Source organism: Lissotriton vulgaris, unplaced genomic scaffold, assembly GCF_964263255.1.
Source record: "Lissotriton vulgaris unplaced genomic scaffold, aLisVul1.2 SCAFFOLD_3244, whole genome shotgun sequence".
Lineage (NCBI taxonomy): Eukaryota > Metazoa > Chordata > Amphibia > Caudata > Salamandridae > Lissotriton > Lissotriton vulgaris.
Window position 1 is genome coordinate 221,568 of NW_028252570.1, and position 23,046 is coordinate 244,613.

At 47.7% G+C, this 23,046-nt stretch overlaps 1 protein-coding gene across 1 annotated transcript in view; it reads left to right on the forward strand.

Moving 5' to 3' along the window:
* Positions 1-23,046, forward strand: part of LOC147662101 (fragile X messenger ribonucleoprotein 1-like) — a 203,772-nt gene that overhangs the window by 177,288 nt on the left and 3,438 nt on the right. Inside the window, exon 3 of the mRNA XM_086951109.1 lies at positions 13,246-15,297. Within this exon, the coding sequence (XP_086807235.1) occupies positions 13,246-13,396 (151 nt within the window). The 3' untranslated portion in view covers positions 13,397-15,297. The remainder of the gene's footprint in view (positions 1-13,245; positions 15,298-23,046) is intronic.

The following is a 23,046-nucleotide window of genomic DNA, read 5'->3' on the forward strand; positions in this document are numbered from 1 at the left end:
CGGTGTTGAGTGAGTAAATGGTGCTGTTTTGTCTCACTGTCTCTGTCCCTTCCAATCGTATATCTTTTTTCTCTCTACTCTATATCTCCCTTTCTTCTCTTGTCCTTCTCAACCCATGCCACATTATTATTTACCTACAACAAGGGGTGGTGAGGGACAGAGTCTCTGAATTAAGCAGAAAGCTCTCACCCAGTCAAGAGATCAGGGCTAGATCCAACACCGTTTTTTAGCTCACTGCACCATCCCAGTTTCAGAACCTGGCTGTATGCAAATTAGTCTGTTCCTGTCCCAGTGCATGATGGGAACAGGGCAAACCAAACTACAAAAGCCAATTCTTACACTGGGAAGGAAACAAGCTCCCGGGGACCGGTTTCTGGCATTACAGCCGTCTTCGGCCCGGTTTGCTTGAATCCTGATGGTGCAATGAGCAAGAGTCTCACATCTGAGAATTATTTATTTATTTATTATTTATTTAAAATATTTATAAAGCGCGACTGTCACCTGGCAGGTATCCTGGCGCTGATAGCTACTCCTGTGGTTTATTGACGGGGGGGAGCTGGAAAAGGCCGGTTATTTTTTTTTAATTTTTTTTTTTTATAGGGACAGGGGAAAGAGCCAAGTTTTGATACGTTTCCTGAATGGGAGGAGATGAGGGATATGGCGAATTTCGGCAGGTAGACTGTTCCATAGCTTGGCTGCAGCTACTCTGAACGATCTTCCTCCCATCCTGGCCTTCTTACATCTGGGCACTCTCGCGAGGCAAGCAGTAGTGGACCTAAGTGTTCTGGTGGGGGTATACCAGGAGAATAGACGTTGGAGAGGTCTGGGTCCTGTTCCATGCAGTGCCTTAAAGACCAAACAAAGGGCCTTGAAGGCAATGCGTTGCCTCAAAGGCAGCCAGTGTAACTCGGCCAGTGCGGCAGTGGCCGAGGATCTCCTGGTCCATCCCAGAGCCAGTTTGGCTGCTGCTGACTGGACTCGTTGGAGTCTGTCCAGTAGTGTCGCCGGAGATTCAAGCAGCAGGGCGTTGCAGTAGTCAAGGCGACTAAGAATAGTACACCTGACTACTAGTGCTCTGGCGGAGGATGGAAGCAGAGGCAAGACTTTGCGCAGTGAGCGCATAAGGCCGGTGCAGGTTGTGACTGTTCTTGAGACCTGAGTCTCCATGCTCAATTGATGGTTGAGCATGACGCCCAGGTTACGGACGGTGGTAACTGGTGGGGGGTTGTTGGAGTTCTCCGGGGGCCAGAACTCAGCGGGCAGAGGGCGGGGTATGCGACTCGCAGGGCAGTACATCACCTCAGTCTTTGAGGAGTTGAACTGAAGTGAGTTCTGGTGCAGCCAGCGTGCCGTGTCTCGTAGGCAGTCATGGAAGGCTTGTAAGGAGATGGAGTCTTCGCCTTCCCACGAGAGAAGGAGCTGTGTATCGTCCGCATAGTTTACTGTGGTCATGTTGTGTGACTTGATTAACGTGACCAGAGGTTTTAAGTAAACGTTAAAAAGAATCGGACTGATAGAGGAACCCTGGGGGACACCGTGTGGGACCGGGGAAAAGACCGATTGAAAAGGGGGAAGGGAGACAGCTTGTTTTCTGTCGCTGAGGTAGGAGTGGAACCAGATAAGGGCCGTTCCACGCTTAGGGTGGACAAAAATATTTACAACAAGGGGTGGTGAGGGACAGAGTCTCTGAATTAAGCAGAAAGCTCTCACCCAGTCAAGAGATCAGGGCTAGATCCAACACCGTTTTTTAGCTCACTGCACCATCCCAGTTTCAGAACCTGGCTGTATGCAAATTAGTCTGTTCCTGTCCCAGTGCATGATGGGAACAGGGCAAACCAAACTACAAAAGCCAATTCTTACACTGGGAAGGAAACAAGCTCCCGGGGACCGGTTTCTGGCATTACAGCCGTCTTCGGCCCGGTTTGCTTGAATCCTAATGGTGCAATGAGCAAGGGTCTCACATCTGAGAATACCCTTCCACGCTTAGGGTGGACAAAAATATTTACAACAAGGGGTGGTGAGGGACAGAGTCTCTGAATTAAGCAGAAAGCTCTCACCCAGTCAAGAGATCAGGGCTAGATCCAACACCGTTTTTTAGCTCACTGCACCATCCCACCCCCTTTTCTAAATCGTTTTTGGCCACTATAGGTGTGGCAGGGTATACTCAGACATGAGTCCCTTTCTCACTGCTCCATCAGGATTCAAGCAAGCCGGGCCGAAGAAGGCTGAAATGCCAGAAACCGGTCCCCGGTAGCTTGTCTCCTTTCTGGTGAAGAATTGGCTTGGTAGTTTAGTCTGCCCTGTTCCCATGATGCACTGGGCCAGGGACAGACTGATTTGCATATAGCCAGGTTCTGAGCTGGGATGGGGCAGTGAGATAAATAACGGTGATGGATCAAGCCCTGATCTTTGGACTGGGTAAGAGTGGTCTGCTTAACTCAGACACTCTGTTCATCACCACCCCCTTTTCTAAATCGTTTTTGGCCACTATAGGTGTGGCAGGGTATACTCCGACATGAGTCCCTTTCTCACTGCTCCATCAGGATTCAAGCAAGCCGGGCCGAAGAAGGCTGAAATGCCAGAAACCGGTCCCCGGTAGCTTGTCTCCTTTCTGGTGAAGAATTGGCTTGGTAGTTTAGTCTGCCCTGTTCCCATGATGCACTGGTCCAGGGACAGACTGATTTGCATATAGCCAGGTTCTGAGCTGGGATGGGGCAGTGAGATAAATAACGGTGATGGATCAAGCCCTGATCTTTGGACTGGGTAAGAGTGGTCTGCTTAACTCAGACACTCTGTTCATCACCACCCCCTTTTCTAAATCGTTTTTGGCCACTATAGGTGTGGCAGGGTATACTCAGACATGAGTCCCTTTCTCACTGCTCCATCAGGATTCAAGCAAGCCGGGCCGAAGAAGGCTGAAATGCCAGAAACCGGTCCCCGGTAGCTTGTCTCCTTTCTGGTGAAGAATTGGCTTGGTAGTTTAGTCTGCCCTGTTCCCATGATGCACTGGGCCAGGGACAGACTGATTTGCATATAGCCAGGTTCTGAGCTGGGATGGGGCAGTGAGATAAATAACGGTGATGGATCAAGCCCTGATCTTTGGACTGGGTAAGAGTGGTCTGCTTAACTCAGACACTCTGTTCATCACCACCCCCTTTTCTAAATCGTTTTTGGCCACTATATGTGTGGCAGGGTATACTCAGACATGAGTCCCTTTCTCACTGCTCCATCAGGATTCAAGCAAGCCGGGCCGAAGAAGGCTGAAATGCCAGAAACCGGTCCCCGGTAGCTTGTCTCCTTTCTGGTGAAGAATTGGCTTGGTAGTTTAGTCTGCCCTGTTCCCATGATGCACTGGGCCAGGGACAGACTGATTTGCATATAGCCAGGTTCTGAGCTGGGATGGGGCAGTGAGATAAATAACGGTGATGGATCAAGCCCTGATCTTTGGACTGGGTAAGAGTGGTCTGCTTAACTCAGACACTGTGTTCATCACCACCCCCTTTTCTAAATCGTTTTTGGCCACTATAGGTGTGGCAGGGTATACTCAGACATGAGTCCCTTTCTCACTGCTCCATCAGGATTCAAGCAAGCCGGGCAGAAGAAGGCTGAAATGCCAGAAACCGGTCCCCGGTAGCTTGTCTCCTTTCTGGTGAAGAATTGGCTTGGTAGTTTAGTCTGCCCTGTTCCCATGATGCACTGGGCCAGGGACAGACTGATTTTCATATAGCCAGGTTCTGAGCTGGGATGGGGCAGTGAGATAAATAACGGTGATGGATCAAGCCCTGATCTTTGGACTGGGTAAGAGTGGTCTGCTTAACTCAGACACTCTGTTCATCACCACCCCCTTTTCTAAATCGTTTTTGGCCACTATAGGTGTGGCAGGGTATACTCAGACATGAGTCCCTTTCTCACTGCTCCATCAGGATTCAAGCAAGCCGGGCCGAAGAAGGCTGAAATGCCAGAAACCGGTCCCCGGTAGCTTGTCTCCTTTCTGGTGAAGAATTGGCTTGGTAGTTTAGTCTGCCCTGTTCCCATGATGCACTGGGCCAGGGACAGACTGATTTGCATATAGCCAGGTTCTGAGCTGGGATGGGGCAGTGAGATAAATAACGGTGATGGATCAAGCCCTTATCTTTGGACTGGGTAAGAGTGGTCTGCTTAACTCAGACACTCTGTTCATCACCACCCCCTTTTCTAAATCGTTTTTGGCCACTATAGGTGTGGCAGGGTATACTCAGACATGAGTCCCTTTCTCACTGCTCCATCAGGATTCAAGCAAGCCGGGCCGAAGAAGGCTGAAATGCCAGAAACCGGTCCCCGGTAGCTTGTCTCCTTTCTGGTGAAGAATTGGCTTGGTAGTTTAGTCTGCCCTGTTCCCATGATGCACTGGGCCAGGGACAGACTGATTTGCATATAGCCAGGTTCTGAGCTGGGATGGGGCAGTGAGATAAATAACGGTGATGGATCAAGCCCTGATCTTTGGACTGGGTAAGAGTGGTCTGCTTAACTCAGACACTCTGTTCATCACCACCCCCTTTTCTAAATCGTTTTTGGCCACTATAGGTGTGGCAGGGTATACTCAGACATGAGTCCCTTTCTCACTGCTCCATCAGGATTCAAGCAAGCCGGGCCGAAGAAGGCTGAAATGCCAGAAACCGGTCCCCGGTAGCTTGTCTCCTTTCTGGTGAAGAATTGGCTTGGTAGTTTAGTCTGCCCTGTTCCCATGATGCACTGGGCCAGGGACAGACTGATTTGCATATAGCCAGGTTCTGAGCTGGGATGGGGCAGTGAGATAAATAACGGTGATGGATCAAGCCCTGATCTTTGGACTGGGTAAGAGTGGTCTGCTTAACTCAGACACTCTGTTCATCACCACCCCCTTTTCTAAATCGTTTTTGGCCACTATAGGTGTGGCAGGGTATACTCAGACATGAGTCCCTTTCTCACTGCTCCATCAGGATTCAAGCAAGCCGGGCCGAAGAAGGCTGAAATGCCAGAAACCGGTCCCCGGTAGCTTGTCTCCTTTCTGGTGAAGAATTGGCTTGGTAGTTTAGTCTGCCCTGTTCCCATGATGCACTGGGCCAGGGACAGACTGATTTGCATATAGCCAGGTTCTGAGCTGGGATGGGGCAGTGAGATAAATAACGGTGATGGATCAAGCCCTGATCTTTGGACTGGGTAAGAGTGGTCTGCTTAACTCAGACACTCTGTTCATCACCACCCCCTTTTCTAAATCGTTTTTGGCCACTATAGGTGTGGCAGGGTATACTCAGACATGAGTCCCTTTCTCACTGCTCCATCAGGATTCAAGCAAGCCGGGCCGAAGAAGGCTGAAATGCCAGAAACCGGTCCCCGGTAGCTTGTCTCCTTTCTGGTGAAGAATTGGCTTGGTAGTTTAGTCTGCCCTGTTCCCATGATGCACTGGGCCAGGGACAGACTGATTTGCATATAGCCAGGTTCTGAGCTGGGATGGGGCAGTGAGATAAATAACGGTGATGGATCAAGCCCTGATCTTTGGACTGGGTAAGAGTGGTCTGCTTAACTCAGACACTCTGTTCATCACCACCCCCTTTTCTAAATCGTTTTTGGCCACTATAGGTGTGGCAGGGTATACTCAGACATGAGTCCCTTTCTCACTGCTCCATCAGGATTCAAGCAAGCCGGGCCGAAGAAGGCTGAAATGCCAGAAACCGGTCCCCGGTAGCTTGTCTCCTTTCTGGTGAAGAATTGGCTTGGTAGTTTAGTCTGCCCTGTTCCCATGATGCACTGGGCCAGGGACAGACTGATTTGCATATAGCCAGGTTCTGAGCTGGGATGGGGCAGTGAGATAAATAACGGTGATGGATCAAGCCCTGATCTTTGGACTGGGTAAGAGAGGTCTGCTTAACTCAGACACTCTGTTCATCACCACCCCCTTTTCTAAAACATTATTATTTACCAGCACTCCTGGGGTTTTTCTTATGGACTTGTATTATTAGCAGTTTAATCCTTTTTGTTACCATATAAGAATACGTTCTAATCTTACTGCAATGCAAGTCATTGCTTCTCTGTTATCCATTACTTCTGTACGTAATCCTCACTTGCTGTTGCTTATTGATGAACGGAATCCTGTTGTTAGAAATGGGGGTCTCTAGTTGGCAATGGTTTGGACCTTTGTTCAAGTAGGGACCCTTCTTCCTAATCAGGGTAAGGGATTTACACTCCTAAAATAACCCATGCTCCACCCCCTTGGCACGAGCAGTCAGGCTTATCTCAGAAGCAGTGTATAAAGCCTTTGCATATAGCCAACAGTAATACAGTGAAAACACTACAAAAAGACACCACATCAGTTTAGAATAATATCCAATGTTTTATATATCCAAAACAAGACCAAAACGACTAAAAATCCAACATACAGTACTTTATAATATGCACTTTTCAAGGATACTTTAAAACACAGTTCCTTGAAGTCGGTAGCTCCGACTGGTGTTACTGCAGTGCTGTGAACAACAGAATCCAACAGTTCCGTCTGACTGCATTGGTCATTGGAGTCGACAGACTCGTGTACAGTACCTTTTATGTTGTGTTACCTTTCACTTACACTGCACTGTGCCAATGGGGCAACCTTGGGCCTACTTTATGGGTGCCCTATATGTAAGAAAAGGGAAGGTTAGGGCCTGGCAAGTGGGTGCACTTGCCAGGTCGACATGGCAGTACCAAACTGCGCACAGACAGGCCAGTGGCTGGTCTGAGTTACATTTAGAGGCTGCTGATGTGGGTGTCAAAATCAGTGCTGCAGGCACACTAGCAGCATTTCATTTACAGGCCCTAGGTGGGCACAGTGCACTGTATTAGGGACTTACTAGTAAAGCAAATATGCCAATCATGGGATCTCCAATCCATAAACACAATTTACAGGCAGAGCACATGCACTTTAGCACTAAATAGCAGTGATAAAGTGCTCAGTCCTAAAACCAACAAAAACATGGTCAAAAACTGGAGTCCAAAAGTCTGAGGGGAAACTTGCTGAAAAGGCCAAGTCTAACACCTGTTTTCCATTTTTGTTATCATTAAGAAATGATAAACATACAGAAAACTGCCAATGCACAGGAGTCTGCAGGAAAAAGAAGAGATCCCTGAGAATATCGGTTACAATAATTCACAGCAATGGAAGGAACAAAGCTAAATATATTTTTTAGGAGATAACCAGTGCTGGAAAATGAAGTCTGCTGTTCTTAGCATATATAGTACATTCGATAACCTACTATCCCTTTTTTGTCACACCTCCGTGAAATCTCCACGGGTCGCACCGATTTTCATATTGCTTATGGTGGCCCCTTGACTTTTAGAAATGTGCACCAATCCATTCTTGAATACCAGTTCTGACGGAGACTTCTAGTCGCAGATTCCTTACCGTTTGAATTTCCTAGGTTACTGACTGGATTCAGAAGACGTGTGTGTGAGCAGTACCCCTGCTCTCTGGCAGGGAGCATCAATTGGCTCTGTGCGGCATCGTCCACAGATAAAGTGACGTCCGTGTCACTTGTATAAGCTCTACCTCATCACGCTGAAATCCATTCTTTTCTTTCCGTGACAGTTATTGCTGATTCCGAGAAAGAGCTACTCTTCTGACACTTTTTGACAGACCTTTTTCCGATGTTTTGTTGAATTCATTTTTGAGGAATTGTTCCATCTCTTATGTCCAGGTGATGTTTTGAGGAAGACAGGTTTTAAACTGCGTGGCACCATGTCAGCACTGGACCCACATCTAGTGTGTCTGTTGTGTCTCGAGCACGACCACGACTCCAAATCATGATTGGACTGCCGGGCCATGGCACCAAAGGCTTTGAGGGAGCAGTCCCTGAAGATACTAACTGCCCAACTGGCGGCGCCGCAAAGGTCTCGGTCCGGCACCAGGGATAGGTCATCGAACCGCTCCAGGAGGCCCAAGTCATCATCTTCCCATTCCCGGTGATCTGGACAACTGGGAAAAAGGCATAGGAAGTACAAGTAGTCAAATTACGTTTCAACTTCTCCTCATTCATCGGCTGACGCAACGTAGGAGCATCGACGTTCAAGGCACTGCTCCTCGGAATTGTTGCCAGGGCCAACTTAGAACCTCCCAGCTTTTCTGGAAGCTGGAGCGACCTTTGCTCAGTTAAAAGTAAATGTACGATGTGCTGCGTATTTGAGCAGACCGACCCCTCCATCGTACCTTCAGAGTAAGCCCCGGGTTCTACACCGATGGCTTCTGCCTTTGCTCCAATGGGCCCCTGTGGATCCCTTTCCGGATCCAGACTAGCGCTGGGTGTGCCACAGCGACATCCACCAAGGCAGGCCCGACGTCGATACTCCCGACATCCACAAGTCTGACACAGAGATGGAACTACATCGATCCATGTCCATTACGATGCCGACAGGACGCATGTATCCTAGGTCGGTGCCTGAGCCCTATACTGAAGGGTATGTCTTCGGAAAAGAAAGGGGGGGTGTTCATTGGACCCTTTAGAATACCAGTTAGAAGGCCAGGAAATATACTGGAAGAAGGAACAGGAGGGTGCTAATGAACTTGACACATCATCAGATACTAGTATGCTAGCATCTTGAAATAAGTGCTACAACCAGGAGCTTCCTCTTGGGAACCCTTGCTCCTTTTTAATGAAGTACTGACGGATGACCTACTGGGAACCTAGTCCAAGTCCAGCACAGGGGCTCCTGTGAACAGGACACTTACCCGCCGCCACTGCTTCGCACCTGAGGACCTGAACTTCCTCACCTAACATTTCACCCCTGAGAGTTTGTGGTCCAAGCCCTTACATTCCATGGGGCATTCCCTGCCGCACCACTGGACACGGATTCCAAGAGGCTGAATAGCTTGGGAAAGAAGATATTTGCTTTCACAAGCCTTGCGTTGTGTTTGGTGAATACTGCATGCCTATTGGCCCACTAATCCCACATTCTGTGGGATACGGTTGCACAAGTGCTGACACAGATCCCGCAGCGCTCCAGAGCTGTTCTCCAACAACCCATCAAGCGCAAGAGCGACACAACGGAGTTCTCTATTAGGTTTGGTTTGTGTAGGACTGTCTCACTGGGCAGAGAAGTTTCGATGATGATGGCAATTGGACGCCACTCCTGGCAGAGAACATCTTGCTTTTCATGGGATGTCCAGGCTTCCCTCATAGACATGCTCTTTGATGGGAACAATCTTTTAAAAAACAAGGCAGACTTACGGGCCTCAGCCAAGTCCCTGGGCTTCTCAGTTGCCTGCGCCAACCCCAGTCTACCTATCACCCATTTTGTGGCTACAGAAAGGGCTTCAGGCGCGCCAACCACACCCCAGGCACTGCCCGCCCAAGCTTCCCAGACTGTGCGGGGGTGAAGACGCGGTTCATACAAACCTTGTGGGCCAGGTAGACAGAGGTATGTCTCAACCACCAATCCCCCTGCAGCCTCAACCGCTAAGCCCTCCTAATCATGCCCTACAAGACCAATGGCATCCAGTTAGTGCAGAATCTGCATCATCTCCACCACTGGCTGTCCAGTACATCGGGCAGTCGGGTCTTACAGATCGTTCATAGGAGTTACTCCCTTCCTTTCAAATCTTCCCCTCCCCCTTTGCCTCAATCTCATGACCGGCTTACGGAGGATCATTTGTCCTTGCTCCGCAAGGAAATCCTGGCATTTCTTGGCCAAGGAAGCCGTAGAGGAGCTCCGGTGTCAGAAGTAGGCACTGGTTTCTATTCCTGCTACTTTCTGTTTCCTAAAAAAACAAAGGGCTTTGCCCTATCTTGTATCTGAGAACCCTCTGCCTCTTCCTTATTCATTGTGCTCCCTCTTGGCCTTACCAGCACCCCTCAGATCTTTTCCAAGGTTAAGGTGGTGGTCACAGCTCATCTGCGCAGATCAGGGGAGCAAGTCTACCCCTTAAATCGATGACTAGCTGCTGAAAGGGGGTCTCCCCAGGCTGTTGTCTCCCAACACTAAACTATGGCGAACCTTCTGCATTCGCTAGGGTTCACTATCAACGTGCTGAAGTCACATCTGATTCCTTCTCAGAAGCTCTTTCATTGGAGCTGTTCTGGAGACAGTGCAGTCTCTGGCACGTCCTCCTTACCAGCGAGTCCAGGATATTTGACACCAGTATTGCAGCCCCTAACCTGGATTTCTCAGAGAATGACTTAGAGGCTGCTGGGCCTCATGGCTTCCTGCATCCTACTAATAACACATGCCTGATGGGATATGCTGGCTCTGCAGTGGCACCTGAAGTTCCAGTGGGTGCAGCACCATGGAAATCTCTCCAACATGGTCCAGTTCCAGGCAGGAACCGCAAAAGAACTGCAGTTGTGGCTAACGAACCACAATCTGGTCAGAGGCTGCGTTACCCAACCCCAGCCAGATCACACAGGAGTGACGGATGTGTTACTACTGGGATGGTGCGGCCATCTGGAAGAGGTGGAGATCAGTGGAATCTGGTCTCCGGTGGAATCTGGATTCCACATAAACGTGCTGGAGCTCAGTGATATGACTGGAAATGAAAGCCTTGCTACCCTCTATCAAATTAAGACTGATACAAGTATTCACAGAAAACACCACCGCCATGTGGTACTTCAACAAACAGGGCGTGGTAGGGTGTGTACCCTCTGCCAAGAGGCCCTGCATCTCCGGAAATGGCTAGAACAGCAGCATATCCCTGGTGGTTCAACACCTAGCAGGTTCCCTGAAAGCCAGAGCAGATGAACTCTGCCTTCGATGCCTAGCGGACCATGAATCCTGTCTTTATCCGGAGGTGGTGCAAAATCTCTTTCAGCAGTGGGGAGAATCTTGTTTAGATCTGTTCGCCTCAGCCGGGAATGCGCAATATCAGACGTTTTGCGCTGTAAAGTTTCCAAGGCGGCAGTTGCTCGAAGACGCTTTTTATCTTGAGTGGAGCTCAGGCCTATTGCACGCTTTTATGCCCATACCACTCCTGCCCAGAGTTCTCAAGAAGTCATCCTAGTATCTCTAGACTGGACACGGAGAGTCTGGTATCCCAGGCTTTCAGCATGAGCATCGATCCTCTGATCAGGATGCCCCTTCGGGAGGACCTTCTGTCGGAACACCAGGGGAGGGTCCCCCACATAGACGTGTCAACTCTCTGCCTTCTAGCATGGCGATTGAGCAGCGATTGTTGACCGCTTTCGACCTTCCTACCGAAGTTTGCAGTCTCATTCTGACAGCTATGCATCCCTCCACCAAGACCGTATATGCCTGCCGGTGGAACAAATTTGTATTATATTGTACAGATAGTCTATTGACCCTCTATCTGATGTCCTTCTTTTCATTCTTACTCCTGCCCAGCAGAGCTCTGCCCTGGGCACTCTAAAGGGCTGAATTCTGCTATGTATGCCATTTTGCGGCTGCCTGACCAACCCTCTTTAAGTCCCCTAATTTGTATAGGTTTCTTAAAGGTCTTGTTAATGTTTTCCTCCTTCCTTTCATTATGCCTCTGTGTGACCTTAATTTGGTTCTTACTTTATTAATTTGTGCTCCTTTCGACCCTCTTCATAGTTGTCTCTTCTGGCTGCTCACCATCAAGACAACCTTTCTAGTGGCAATAACATCTGCCCAGAAGGTGAGTGAGCTGCAGGCTTTTATCATCCAAGCCTCCGTTCCTGTCTGTTTTTTCAGACACTTCGCACTAGGGCCTCTTTCCTGCCAAAAGTGGTAACCCCATTCCGTGCTTATTTTCAACATTCCTCCACACTAGTTCAAAAGAAGAGGAGCGACTTAACTGTCTGGACCCAAAAAGAGCATTGCTGTTCTACCTTGGCCTTACAAAAGAATCCTGCGTGTGCCACCAAGCCTTCTTGGGGTATGTTGAGTGAAGAAGGGTTGGGTGGTACAGAAACAAACCATTTTGCAGTGGGTTGTTCTCTGTATTAAAATCTACTATTCCTTAGCCAAGAAGCAGCCCCCTGAGGGCTTAAGGAGTCATTCCACCATGGCTAAAGCGGCTACCTCTACATTAGCATGTAGAGACCCTGCCCTGGACATCTGCCAGGCAGTAACTTTAACATCCCTGCACACATTTACCAAAAACTACTTCCTCAACAGTACAGTCCACAGGGATGGACACTTCGCTCATCTGGTCCTGCATGACTTTTTAGTTTGGAATTTGTCCTCAGCCCACCGCCAGGGATGGTATTGCCTGGGTATCTATTCAAAGGCAAGGAATCTACAGACAGATAGCTGATTGAGACTTCTAGCTGCAGATTCCTTACCTTTGAATTCCCCAGGCGTCAACCTGGATCCGGAAACTTTTGCGTGAGCAGTACCCCTTAAGTGCTCCATAGGGTTGGTCCATTCGGCTCCATCTGACATAGTCTGCATCGTTAGCATCGGTTATGATGTCTTGGTCACCTATATAGGCACCACCAAGGCATGTGAATGTCCGTTCTTTTGTGGTGATGGTGTGGGTGGGTGGTTGTGGGTGAGTGGTGGTGGGTGGTGGTGGTGGTGGGTGGTGATGGTTAGTGGGTGGTGGATGAGTGGTGGTGGTATGTCTGTTTTTCTACCTACAAACCATGTGAATATTGTTTCTTTGAAATTGACTTGTTGCAACCTCTACTTTCACCAACATCATTATTTTTGCATTAAGGTGTTCATTTATTTATTGGTAAACTTTGTTGTATATCAATAAAACAATCTGAAATTTCTCGTTTGATTTGAAACTAGTGAACTATAAAAGATTTTGGACGTTCAGCTTGTAGAGAAGCCTAGAGCAGAAGGAACTGGTCATGGATTAGATGCACAACTATAAAACTGAGAGCCTCACTCCTACACTGCCTATTGATTAACCCTGCAGTTCTTAGTTGTACATGGAGATACATAAACATAATAAATAAATCATCTCTGTCTGACAGGAATGGGGTCTATTGTTTAGGACAATTTTACAGTTCAACTCTGAGTGATTAAGGCAGCTCCTGCTCATATAGTATTTCACTTAGTTTTGAATCTTATGATGTATCATGTATTTACTTTTTTCTACCATACTTATCCTCTAGTTAGTTCTCTGAAGTACCATTTGTAGGATAGGCTTGCTCAGGGGGATATGTATAATCTGAGAGATCCTAAGCAGTAAAGTATTTTAGACTGTGATTATATTTTCTCATAGCTGTTCAGAACTCTAAAAAAAATATGCTTGAGCATTCTTCGAAGCTTAATGTTATGTGGATTGTCAAGTGCAATATGGTTAATCAATTAACAAATGCATACCTTCTTTAGCTGGCAGCCAGAAAGACAAATTCCATTCCATGATGTTCGATTCCCACCTCCCACTGGCTACAACAAAGACATAAATGAAAGTGATGAAGTAGAGGTAAGCTCTCCTCATGAAATAGTATCTTATGGCTTTAGCTATTCTTTACTTGCCTAGGTGGGGATATCAAAGAGGCAATTGAAAGGGATTTATTTGGTGTACAAAAGCTGATCAAATTAATGGTCTGGATTGAACTTTGGAGTTGGTTGCAATATTAATCAAGTAGACAGCTAAATGTTTGTAAAAGAAGAAACATTCAGCATGACGGTGTGAGTATTTCTAAGCTCACGTGCCCTACACTGAAAGAAAATGATTGTACCAGTGTGTGATTTAGGGAAAAAGGCGGATGACGACTAAAAACGTCAATACAAACATAATTTTTTATCTCACCAGCATCTCAATTTGTTTGTGGTTTTACTTTATCCTCCATATTCTTTTTGCCTCATTACCAAGATAGTAACTCTTATGGGAATTCTGCACAGTGCAAAATACATGAGTCAAACCTAGCAAATGTTTGTAATGTAATGTATAAAGAGAACCATTGAAGCAATTGTTCAGGAAAAGTAGAAGCATATGTTTGTAGTTACCACATAAAGGTGAGTAGAAAAGGCAATGTTGACATGTGCTAGGAGCAATGGAATAATCTTCTTTCTAATATGAATTGTTGAGGTATGCGTAACAGAAAGGTTATCTTCCAGGAAAATTATATAGCATTTGTAAGCCATTATCTACGAAAGCCACAGAAAATATATTCATTTTCAGGAGTGTGGAAAATAAGAAGTTCTAAATATACATGCTTATCTAGATTTGGATCTTTCATAGATTCACATGCTTGAATCATTCCTGTTCATCAAAGTGGGAGTCCTACGGTACCATAGTAAAGCAGTATGTATGGACTTAGCATAGGCTAAAATGGCACTAGACCATGACATTTATAGCCTATCTATGTCCTTTTAAAAAAAAGTACCAAACTTGCAATCTAGTTGTAGCACTCTCTAGAACACTCCCAAGATGCGCTGAATCCCTAATACATTTTTGCTGGTTTTGACTGAACTTTTTCCCTTGTCCCTCCTAAGAGGGACTGGTTGGGGACAGCCCCACCCAATATGCCAACCAGGGTTGAGGGGTGTGGAAAAGACTGCCAGGCCAGTTATGGGTTGGAGGTATGGCCCGATGCCTTGGCAGGAGCCCCACTCCGTTGTATCATAAATCCTCCTATCTCCCCCTGGAGGTGGAAATATACAATGTTGGGGTTTTAGGGCTGAAGTGCAGCCCACTGCGGGCCGGTCCCCACCTCATTTTTCTTTTTTGTCTTTTTAATGTTAAAACATGTCTGAGTGTAGTGCGTTTCTGTTCCCCTATGAGGCCAGAAAGTCTATTGGGATTTGGGATTTAGAGTGTGGTGAATCCCCATACCTGTGTAGGGCTGACCCCACCCGTATTAATGTTTGCAAATAATACCACTGGTGTGTAGTGTACATTCAATAACCCAGGGGAGGGCAATAAGGTTATTTTCTTTTACTTGTTGGGATGGGAATGGCCCCTGCATGGTGTACAGTTGTGCTCTCAGTCCCCCGGGCCCAACTGGAAGCGCGTTGTATGGCCCCAGCAACACACTAATTCTGCATGAGCCTGAAGGTTTAAGCCTGTTTTATGACCAGGATTTTGTCCTGTTGGGGCACACCAAACGTTCCTTTTATGGTGGCAGAGGACTACCACCTCTGTCATGGGTTCATGCCTGTAGCATAGTGGTGGCAGCATAATGTGTTTTCTAGAGATCTTCGTGTTACCATGCTTTTTTCCCGGTGCTACGGGGGTGGGCGCCTTCTGGCCCACTCATGTAAAATCCTGCTGCCAGCGATGAACTCTGAACCCTGGTGCGTAATCACAAACACATGGATGTAACCGTGTGTAGTGCATTGGGACAGCTATACACTGTGTGTTGGTATGAGTGAACCAGAATGACATAGGCCTGTGGGTTCCATTTTTGACAGCCTGTCCTGTCCCTGGCCACAAGTGTGGAAAAAGCAGTCCAGAGTACAACCGATGCCCAGGCTGCTGGCGCAAGACGCCTCTTATTTCCCATCTTGAACAATTACCAAATAAAGAGACAGGCGCTGGAAGCAGGAACGCAAGAACAGAGTTTTATTTCTCATGAGGAGAGCCTGTCATTTCGGACACGCACACAGTGTCTTCAAGAGGTGCTCTAAAGGTCTTACTGAGGCTTCGTCTTTTATACACAGGTCTATGACGCACAAATATTCCTTATTGCAATAAAAGACACTTTGAAGTACGAAAAGACATGTCTGGAATCCCAGCTTCAGGCCTATTCCCATACCCTTCGCTCGGATATCATTCCCCTCCCATATGTAACAAGTAATTGTAATCTTGCAGCCGGACATTCCAACAGGATACGAGGGCAAGAGGGGATGGTCAGATCAAAGGTTGGATAGGCGATAGGGCACTTCGGCTGATGTATCGCATTTTGCTGTGCAGGGCCATATGGGGGGTGTACATCCACGAGGCTTGGTCTTATGACTTGGGACCGGGTCGAGAGGCCAAGCGTGGCCAGGGGGCGGGGGTCATCAGAAGAGGGGAAGGGTGTTCCTGGGAGGAAGGCGGGGGGGGGGTGTGTGTGGGTCAGGCGGGGAGTCGCTTTTAGAGCAGGGTCGCGCAGAGGGAGGGAGTGTTATGGCCTGGGGTTTAACAAATGGGGTAGGGAGGCCGTGGTATCTAAAATGGCTGTCATGTATGTGCGTGCATGGGCCTACGCCGTCGGGATGAGGCGGGTAATGCTTCGTTTACAGTGAGAGATATGGTGAACACAAATGAACGTCGCTTATGTACATTTACATTTGTCATTTTTCACAGTCGCCGCTTTTTAACATAAGTTAGTTCATTTCCGTGTTTATCCTAACTGGCGGGGTGTACATATAGCCATGTGTGGTCAATGAAATAGCGTTTGTTAATACTAGCGGATTGCGTATAACCATGTGCAGTCGATGCAATAGGCGGAATGCAATACATATGAATTCACATTTGTCGAGTTATACATACAAGTCTAGAGATCGGTATACTACTCAGTCGGGGTCAATCAAGGAAATGTTCCGACATATTATAGAAGTTCTGACTCTCCCTTCGGTGGTATCAATGTACAGATAAAGGTGACCGATAAACATTTTGAAAGCAATACAAAGTGGTTGAGGGAGGAATTCAGTTCAATACAAGCAATTAGTCAAAAAGAGGGGGGTCTTCGTCACAGTGTCTTTTTAGCAGTGAGCCATCACTGGTAGGCTCCAGTAGTCCGTCTTCTTCCGTTGGCGCTGTTGAACACCGGCGGTGGAGCTATAGGTCCAGCTCAGATCCAACCTTACGCGTTGCAGGGTGCGATCTGTCCTCTGCTGTTAGATCACAGTCCTGTTTCCTAACCAATCTTTTTAGGGGTGCCTCATGCTGGGCACCTGCATTTCTTTCTACTTCCGTGGCAAAACCCTATTCTACCTAAATGCTGTTCTTCCTTTCTGAGTCAAAATCCATGTGGAAAGAAGGGGTGTCGTTGGATAATTGAGGGAAGAGAGGGCGGAGTGGGATCAGATTTCTGAAACGAACCAAGGGAGCAAGGGATAACGAGCAGGCAGGCCCATTGATCAGGCTCGAAGGGCGGGGGACTTCTGGCACAAGTGGGTCAGCAAACAGAGGGCTTCAAGGCGGCCCTTTATCCTTTCAATTTCCGTGCTTGAGAGTGGTGCCTCGTCCCGCGTCTCGTTGCTCTGCGGCTCCACCTTTGGTCAAAGTTACAGATTCTTCATGATCTGCAGCCGGGCTGAGCATCATGTCCGGCCCCTCTCCTCCGGTGGTTGTGCATCTTTGAATGGGTACAAAAACAAGCTTAAGAGAACTGGTAGGAGAAGACATTTATACATTTCAATTCAGTCCCAAATCCTAAGTAGTTGGGGGATTTGTTCATTGGTCACAGTTTCGGTGTTCATTCATGACGTATATGGAGAGAAGTCAGACTCCTATCGACTGGGTGTTCTATCAAACTCGAAATCGGACCCTTCAGTAGAGACTCTTCTTTCTAACCCGTGTCCCAACAGTCTTACATTTTCCTTCAGGGTCGGCTAACTCTTGCAAGCAGGGGGAGTGCTATCATCATGAGAGAGGGACAGGGGCTAAACATTCTTTTCTCGGGGAGTAACGGTTAATCAGGGTCATCAGTTATACTTCGGGGGCAGCGGATATGGAGCTGGGGTCAATCGAGAGAAGAGAGGACGTTCTGGACATTCGTACTTGGATGCGGAGGGGTGGGGCAATCTGGGCGTTGGGGATTGTTTTTTTTTTTTCTTCTTTTTTTCCAACGAACTGAAAAATGGGAGGCCACTGACATATAGTCCCCCTATAAAAAGGCCAGATCAGGGGACATCAGTCGTCTTACCTGTCCTTTCCTTCTTAGCCAATTCAAGCTCCTCCATTGTGCAGAAAGGAGAGGTAGTAACATGGCAATTTACGATAGTTTTTAGATTCTGTCAATTTATTTTGATTTTTTCCCCGAACACCTTTGTGTTCACAAACCAATTAGACTTGTGCCGGCGGGGCACAACGTAACCACACAAAGGAAAAGGGAACGGGGGGTTGGACCCTCAAAGAGAGGGGGAGAGAGTCGTCCGCATTCTAAATGAACCACTCAGTACACGTACGACATGGAGAGAGAGAGAGATAGAGAGAGAGAGAGAGAGAGGGAGAGGGAGAGGGAGAGGGAGAGGGAGTGGGAGAGAGAGACGTGTACGATAATAGGTCATTTAGTGCGCACACAACACAGGACAGCGGGGGTCAAGTTACATAGAAACACAAGCTGAAGGACAACGTAGATCCATACATTACGTGCACACGAATTTAGACGGGGGAGATAGTACATGTACTACATACAAAAACCCAAGACAAAACATAGAACAGTTTCTGGCCACAAAGATTTCTGCCTGTATGCTGCGCGTTCTTAGTATCCTACTTAATTCATCTGGGTGCTGAGCTTTTTTTTTTTTTTACCTTTTTCTTCTTTCTTATCGTCGGCTGCCTTGTCTGGTGGCGTTCTGGTTGCAAATACTTTCACTTTTGTCAATTGGTCGGGAGTTAACCTGGTCGGGCTAATGCTCACGGTGGGATCTCCGAATCGTTTTCAGTGAATGGGTTTCCAAGCTGAGACAACAGAGGGTATCAGTCGGGACTATATTCCTAGTCTTTCAGGCGGAGGGTACTTGGGTAGACCTCACCCCGGAACGTTCCTTAACCTTTCCTTACTTAGTTAAAGTTTGAATTTACTCATTGGTGCACGTTATTCTTGGTTGCACTATTTGGGGTGCCGGTTGGAGTCATACTTCGTCATACTGTAATAACCCGTCAAGTTCCTGCATCACCCTCCCAGTCGCAGTGTTCAGAGAGAGAGAGAGAGACAGTTGTTTCCAATTAAGGGAGTGCTATATCTTTGTTTGTTCAGCGTGTATAGGCACCAAGTTCAGACCCCCTTTTTCCCCATTCCATTGGTCATTCGATCATCACTTAAATCATACACAAACCATTTCTCTTATAAATCCACACATGTGCAACGTACATTCAGTCGAGCTATACACATCAGGGCATGGACACATGCATTCATATCGCACAAATTCGCCACGTTCTCAGGGGCAGTCCCCATAGGTAATATATAATTTTCACAGTGCTAGCCCGATTTCCGCGCGGGACCATGGCGTGCTGCTTAGGTCTTCTCCATACTTTAGTCGACGTTCCGATGTGATCTGTAGAAGGAGGGGAAAAAGAAGGGGTGGGGGCAGCGTTTTAAAACACATCAGCGTGCATAAACCCGAAAATGCCTTTACTTACCACATACTCGGCCTGTCTCCGCGGCATGCAGGCCCTACCATCTCGGCGTTTAAGCCCAGAGGGACCGGTAGGGCAGGAGAGATAATTATTGATGGCCTGTGTATAGCATAGATCGCTCAAACATGGCATTTCAGATTGTGTGTGGGGAAGGGCCAAAGCAAAAGGGCAGTCAGTGTAGAGTGGGGGTGAACTCATGTTCTCCTCCAAGGAAGAGGGATGGTCTACAGTGGTACAGGGCCGTTTTCGTTCGTATTAGAGGGGCCTTGTGGCAAGCCTTCGGAGTGGCTTAGGGGCATCTAAAACAACTCCCCTGATACATGTGGAATATAAAGTAGAGGCTAAATACCAGGATCCTTATCGATTGCTTTTATGCTGCACAGAAATGAAAAACACACATACCATTCATGTTTTGCAATATTTCTGTGTACTATACTTTTTAACCTTTAACTAATCGAACTGCTTCATTTCACCTGTATTGTACTCATATCGGAAACAGTGTTCATTTATTCGAAACTTACCAATCCAAGTGCTACAACTATGTTTGTTTTTCAAAAATCTTTAATTAAAAATGTTGCTGCACAAATACGGGCCTACAACCACGTGGGCCTGCCACGGTGCAGACTGGAACTGTACACGCGGGGATATTTATTTGTGGAAAGCATAACAGAGTCGGTGGTCAGGGATTTCATAATTAAAAAGTGCGACAAATACGATAAAATCATGTTGAAAATTCATTGTGAGCAAGTACCATAAGTGTTGAAAAATTTTAAACCTTCAATAACATGATGCGCCAAAACTTAATATCAATTCATTGTCCGAACATATATTCAATGCCCATCCCATCTCGCCATGTGCAAAAATTGCATACGTATCTCATGATATCAAGGCTGAGCAACCGGGACACAACAAGGAGTTGCGAGTTTCATTTGTACCGGCGCCATTTTGGGTGAGGTCAGGCAGGTCCAAGTATAGTCAAAATGTCTCCATCAACTCGTGGTTGGACCAGAACCTCTTTCGGCAGTCCAAAAGTTTTCATTAAAGGGTAGCAAAAAGGGACTGGCGAAATGAACCATCAGTCAAAAAAGGGAAAAGGGGGGGGGGGGGGGGGCAACAATCATTCCTACCGGGTCATACTGGTGTTCCACCGGAACTTGATCAAATTGGTAGTCCTCAGGATTTTAGTCATTCATACTGAGGCTGGTGCCGGCGTGTGAGCGCCATCGTCTCGTGGCTGCAGCTTGGTCGTTTCCGTGGGTGACCATGGCAGTCATTCCCCATCGAGGGGTGCCCGCAGAGGTCGGCCCCCGCGTGGCTCTCATAGAATCTTCAAAGTCGAGGAGAACACTTCTGATCGCGGGACTCATTTTCTAGCTGACAAGCGACCGGGCCATCCTTTCACGCCGGGCCCGCTCCTGCAGAGTTGACCGCCCACTTCATGAACTCGGCTGGTTCGGGCGAAGCGTCGTTGCACCGCAACAGTGGACGAGACCCCGCTGGGTGAGTGGAGCGCCGCTGCATCGCAAGAGTGGAAGAACCCTTGTCGGGTGAGTGGAGCGTCGCTACACCGCAAGAGTGGACGAGCCCTTGTTGGGTGAGTGGAGCGTTGGGGGTGCAGCTGGGAGCCTCCACCTGGGGAGGTGGGCGAGGCTCGTCCGCACCGCCTCTCCCTCCCAGCGCACCCCACGCCGTTTCCCGGCTCCGACATTTGTGATGGCCGGACCAGGCGATAAGAGAAGGGGGGGAGAGGGGTCGGAGGCAGGAGCAAGACATCCCCCCCCCCCCCCCCCCCCATGGCCTGCAGGGCACCAGAAGAGGATGGGAGGACCAGCACACTCCGGGCCGACCATCCCGCGACCTCTCCGGCTGATGGCGGTTAGCCAGGCCCCGCCCTGCACGTGTCGAGGCTTCATCTTCCGGATGGGCGTAACCGTGGGCCTGTTGCACCTCGGGAGCTTCCGGAATGGGGGTAGGTATCTGCTGACTTGTATCTATCTCATGTTACCGTTATTGGGCGTGGCGGGCGGTGGGACAGACATGTTTGGAGCAGTGAGGGGCTGCGGAGCCTAGCTACCTCGTGGCCGCCGTGATGTCAAGCTTGACTTTCTCTTACCACTTTCATGTTTCTTATTGTGGGCTGTTTCTAACGTTTCTCATTTCTAGCGAAGTCACAAACTCATCAGTGGCCTACTGATTTTGCTCGATTTCTTTTTCCTTCCTTTTCTAGTGTGTTTCATGCTAAGGTTTCTGTTAACAGGATACGGTGATTACTTCGTATTTTACATATGTCCTTTTTCTTAGGGGTGCCCTCCGGTTGAGCCAGATGATCTACCTCTAATAAATGGTCTGGGTGGAACTAGTTTACCTATCAGTGGGGAGTAGATAGGCATGACAGATTACAACGGGGGACAAAGGTCCGCATTACCTACCCTTCACTACTTGCAAAGACTAGACAGAATATTTCTATTCCACGTTATTTGCAGACAGAGAATACCTCAAAAGAACTATTCCTTGAACAATAAATGTCCAGACAATCAATCAATCAGTGGGGAGAAAAACAGGTATGACGGATTACAACGGGGGACAAAAGTCCACATTACCTATCCTTCGCTATCTGCAAAGGGAGACAGAATATTCATATTCTTCTCTGTTTGTAGACAGGGAATATCTCAAAAGAGCGATAATCGATAAAAATCGATAACAAACAATCAGTGGGGAGAAAGATAGGCATGACGGATTACAATGGGGGACAAAAGTCTGCATTACCTATCCTTCACTATCTGCAAAGGGAGACAGAATATTTCTATTCTTCCCCGTTTGTAGACAGCGAATGTCTCAAAGAGCAATAGAGCAACCAATCAATCAGTGGGGAGAAAGATAGGCCTGACGGATTACAATGGGGGACAAAATTCTGCATTACCTATCCTTCCCTATTTGCAAAGAGAGAGGAACGTTCCTATTCGTCGCTGTTTGCAAATAGAGAATGTCTCAAAGAGAACCAATACTTCAAGTAGCAACCAAGGCTAAATGAACCAATCAGTGAAAAATACCAGTATTTAAATACCGATTCCAATACAAACAATCAATCAATCAGATGGATAAAGCCATCCTACCAATCAGACGTAAAGACGTCCTACTTAACCTTACCCGGACCGGACCGTGTGGACAGTTCGTTCTCTTACTCCATGTTTTTACCGCAGCATTCCTGTGGGATTCCAGTCAGGACAGCAGGTCGCTTGAGAGAGGTCTGTTCGGAATCGGTGAAGTTCATTCAATCGGCAGCCGGGCGAGGGCCCTCTCATGGCAGGTATACTCCAATCGTTTAGATGTTCACCCCATCGTCTGGACCTCTCTTACCGTACCTTATGTCGCTGATGGACCCTGCGTTAGGACGCCATTTGTGGAAAAAGCAGTCCAGAGTACAACCGATGCCCAGGCTGCTGGCGCAAGACGCCTCTTAGTTCCCATCTTGAACAATTACCAAATAAAGAGACAGGCGCTGGAAGCAGGAACGCAAGAACAGAGTTTTATTTCTCATGAGGAGAGCCTGTCATTTCGGACACGCACACAGTGTCTTCAAGAGGTGCTCTAAAGGTCTTACTGAGGCTTCGTCTTTTATACACAGGTCTATGACGCACAAACATTCCTTATTGCAATAAAAGACACTTTGAAGTACGAAAAGACATGTCTGGAATCCCAGCTTCAGGCCTATTCCCATACCCTTCGCTCGGATGTCATTCCCCTCCCATATGTAACAAGTGATTGTAATCTTGCAGCCGGACATTCCAACAGGACACGAGGGCAAGAGGGGATGGTCAGATCAAAGGTTGGATAGGCGATAGGGCACTTCGGCTGATGTATCGCATTTTGCTGTGCAGGGCCATATGGGGGGTGTA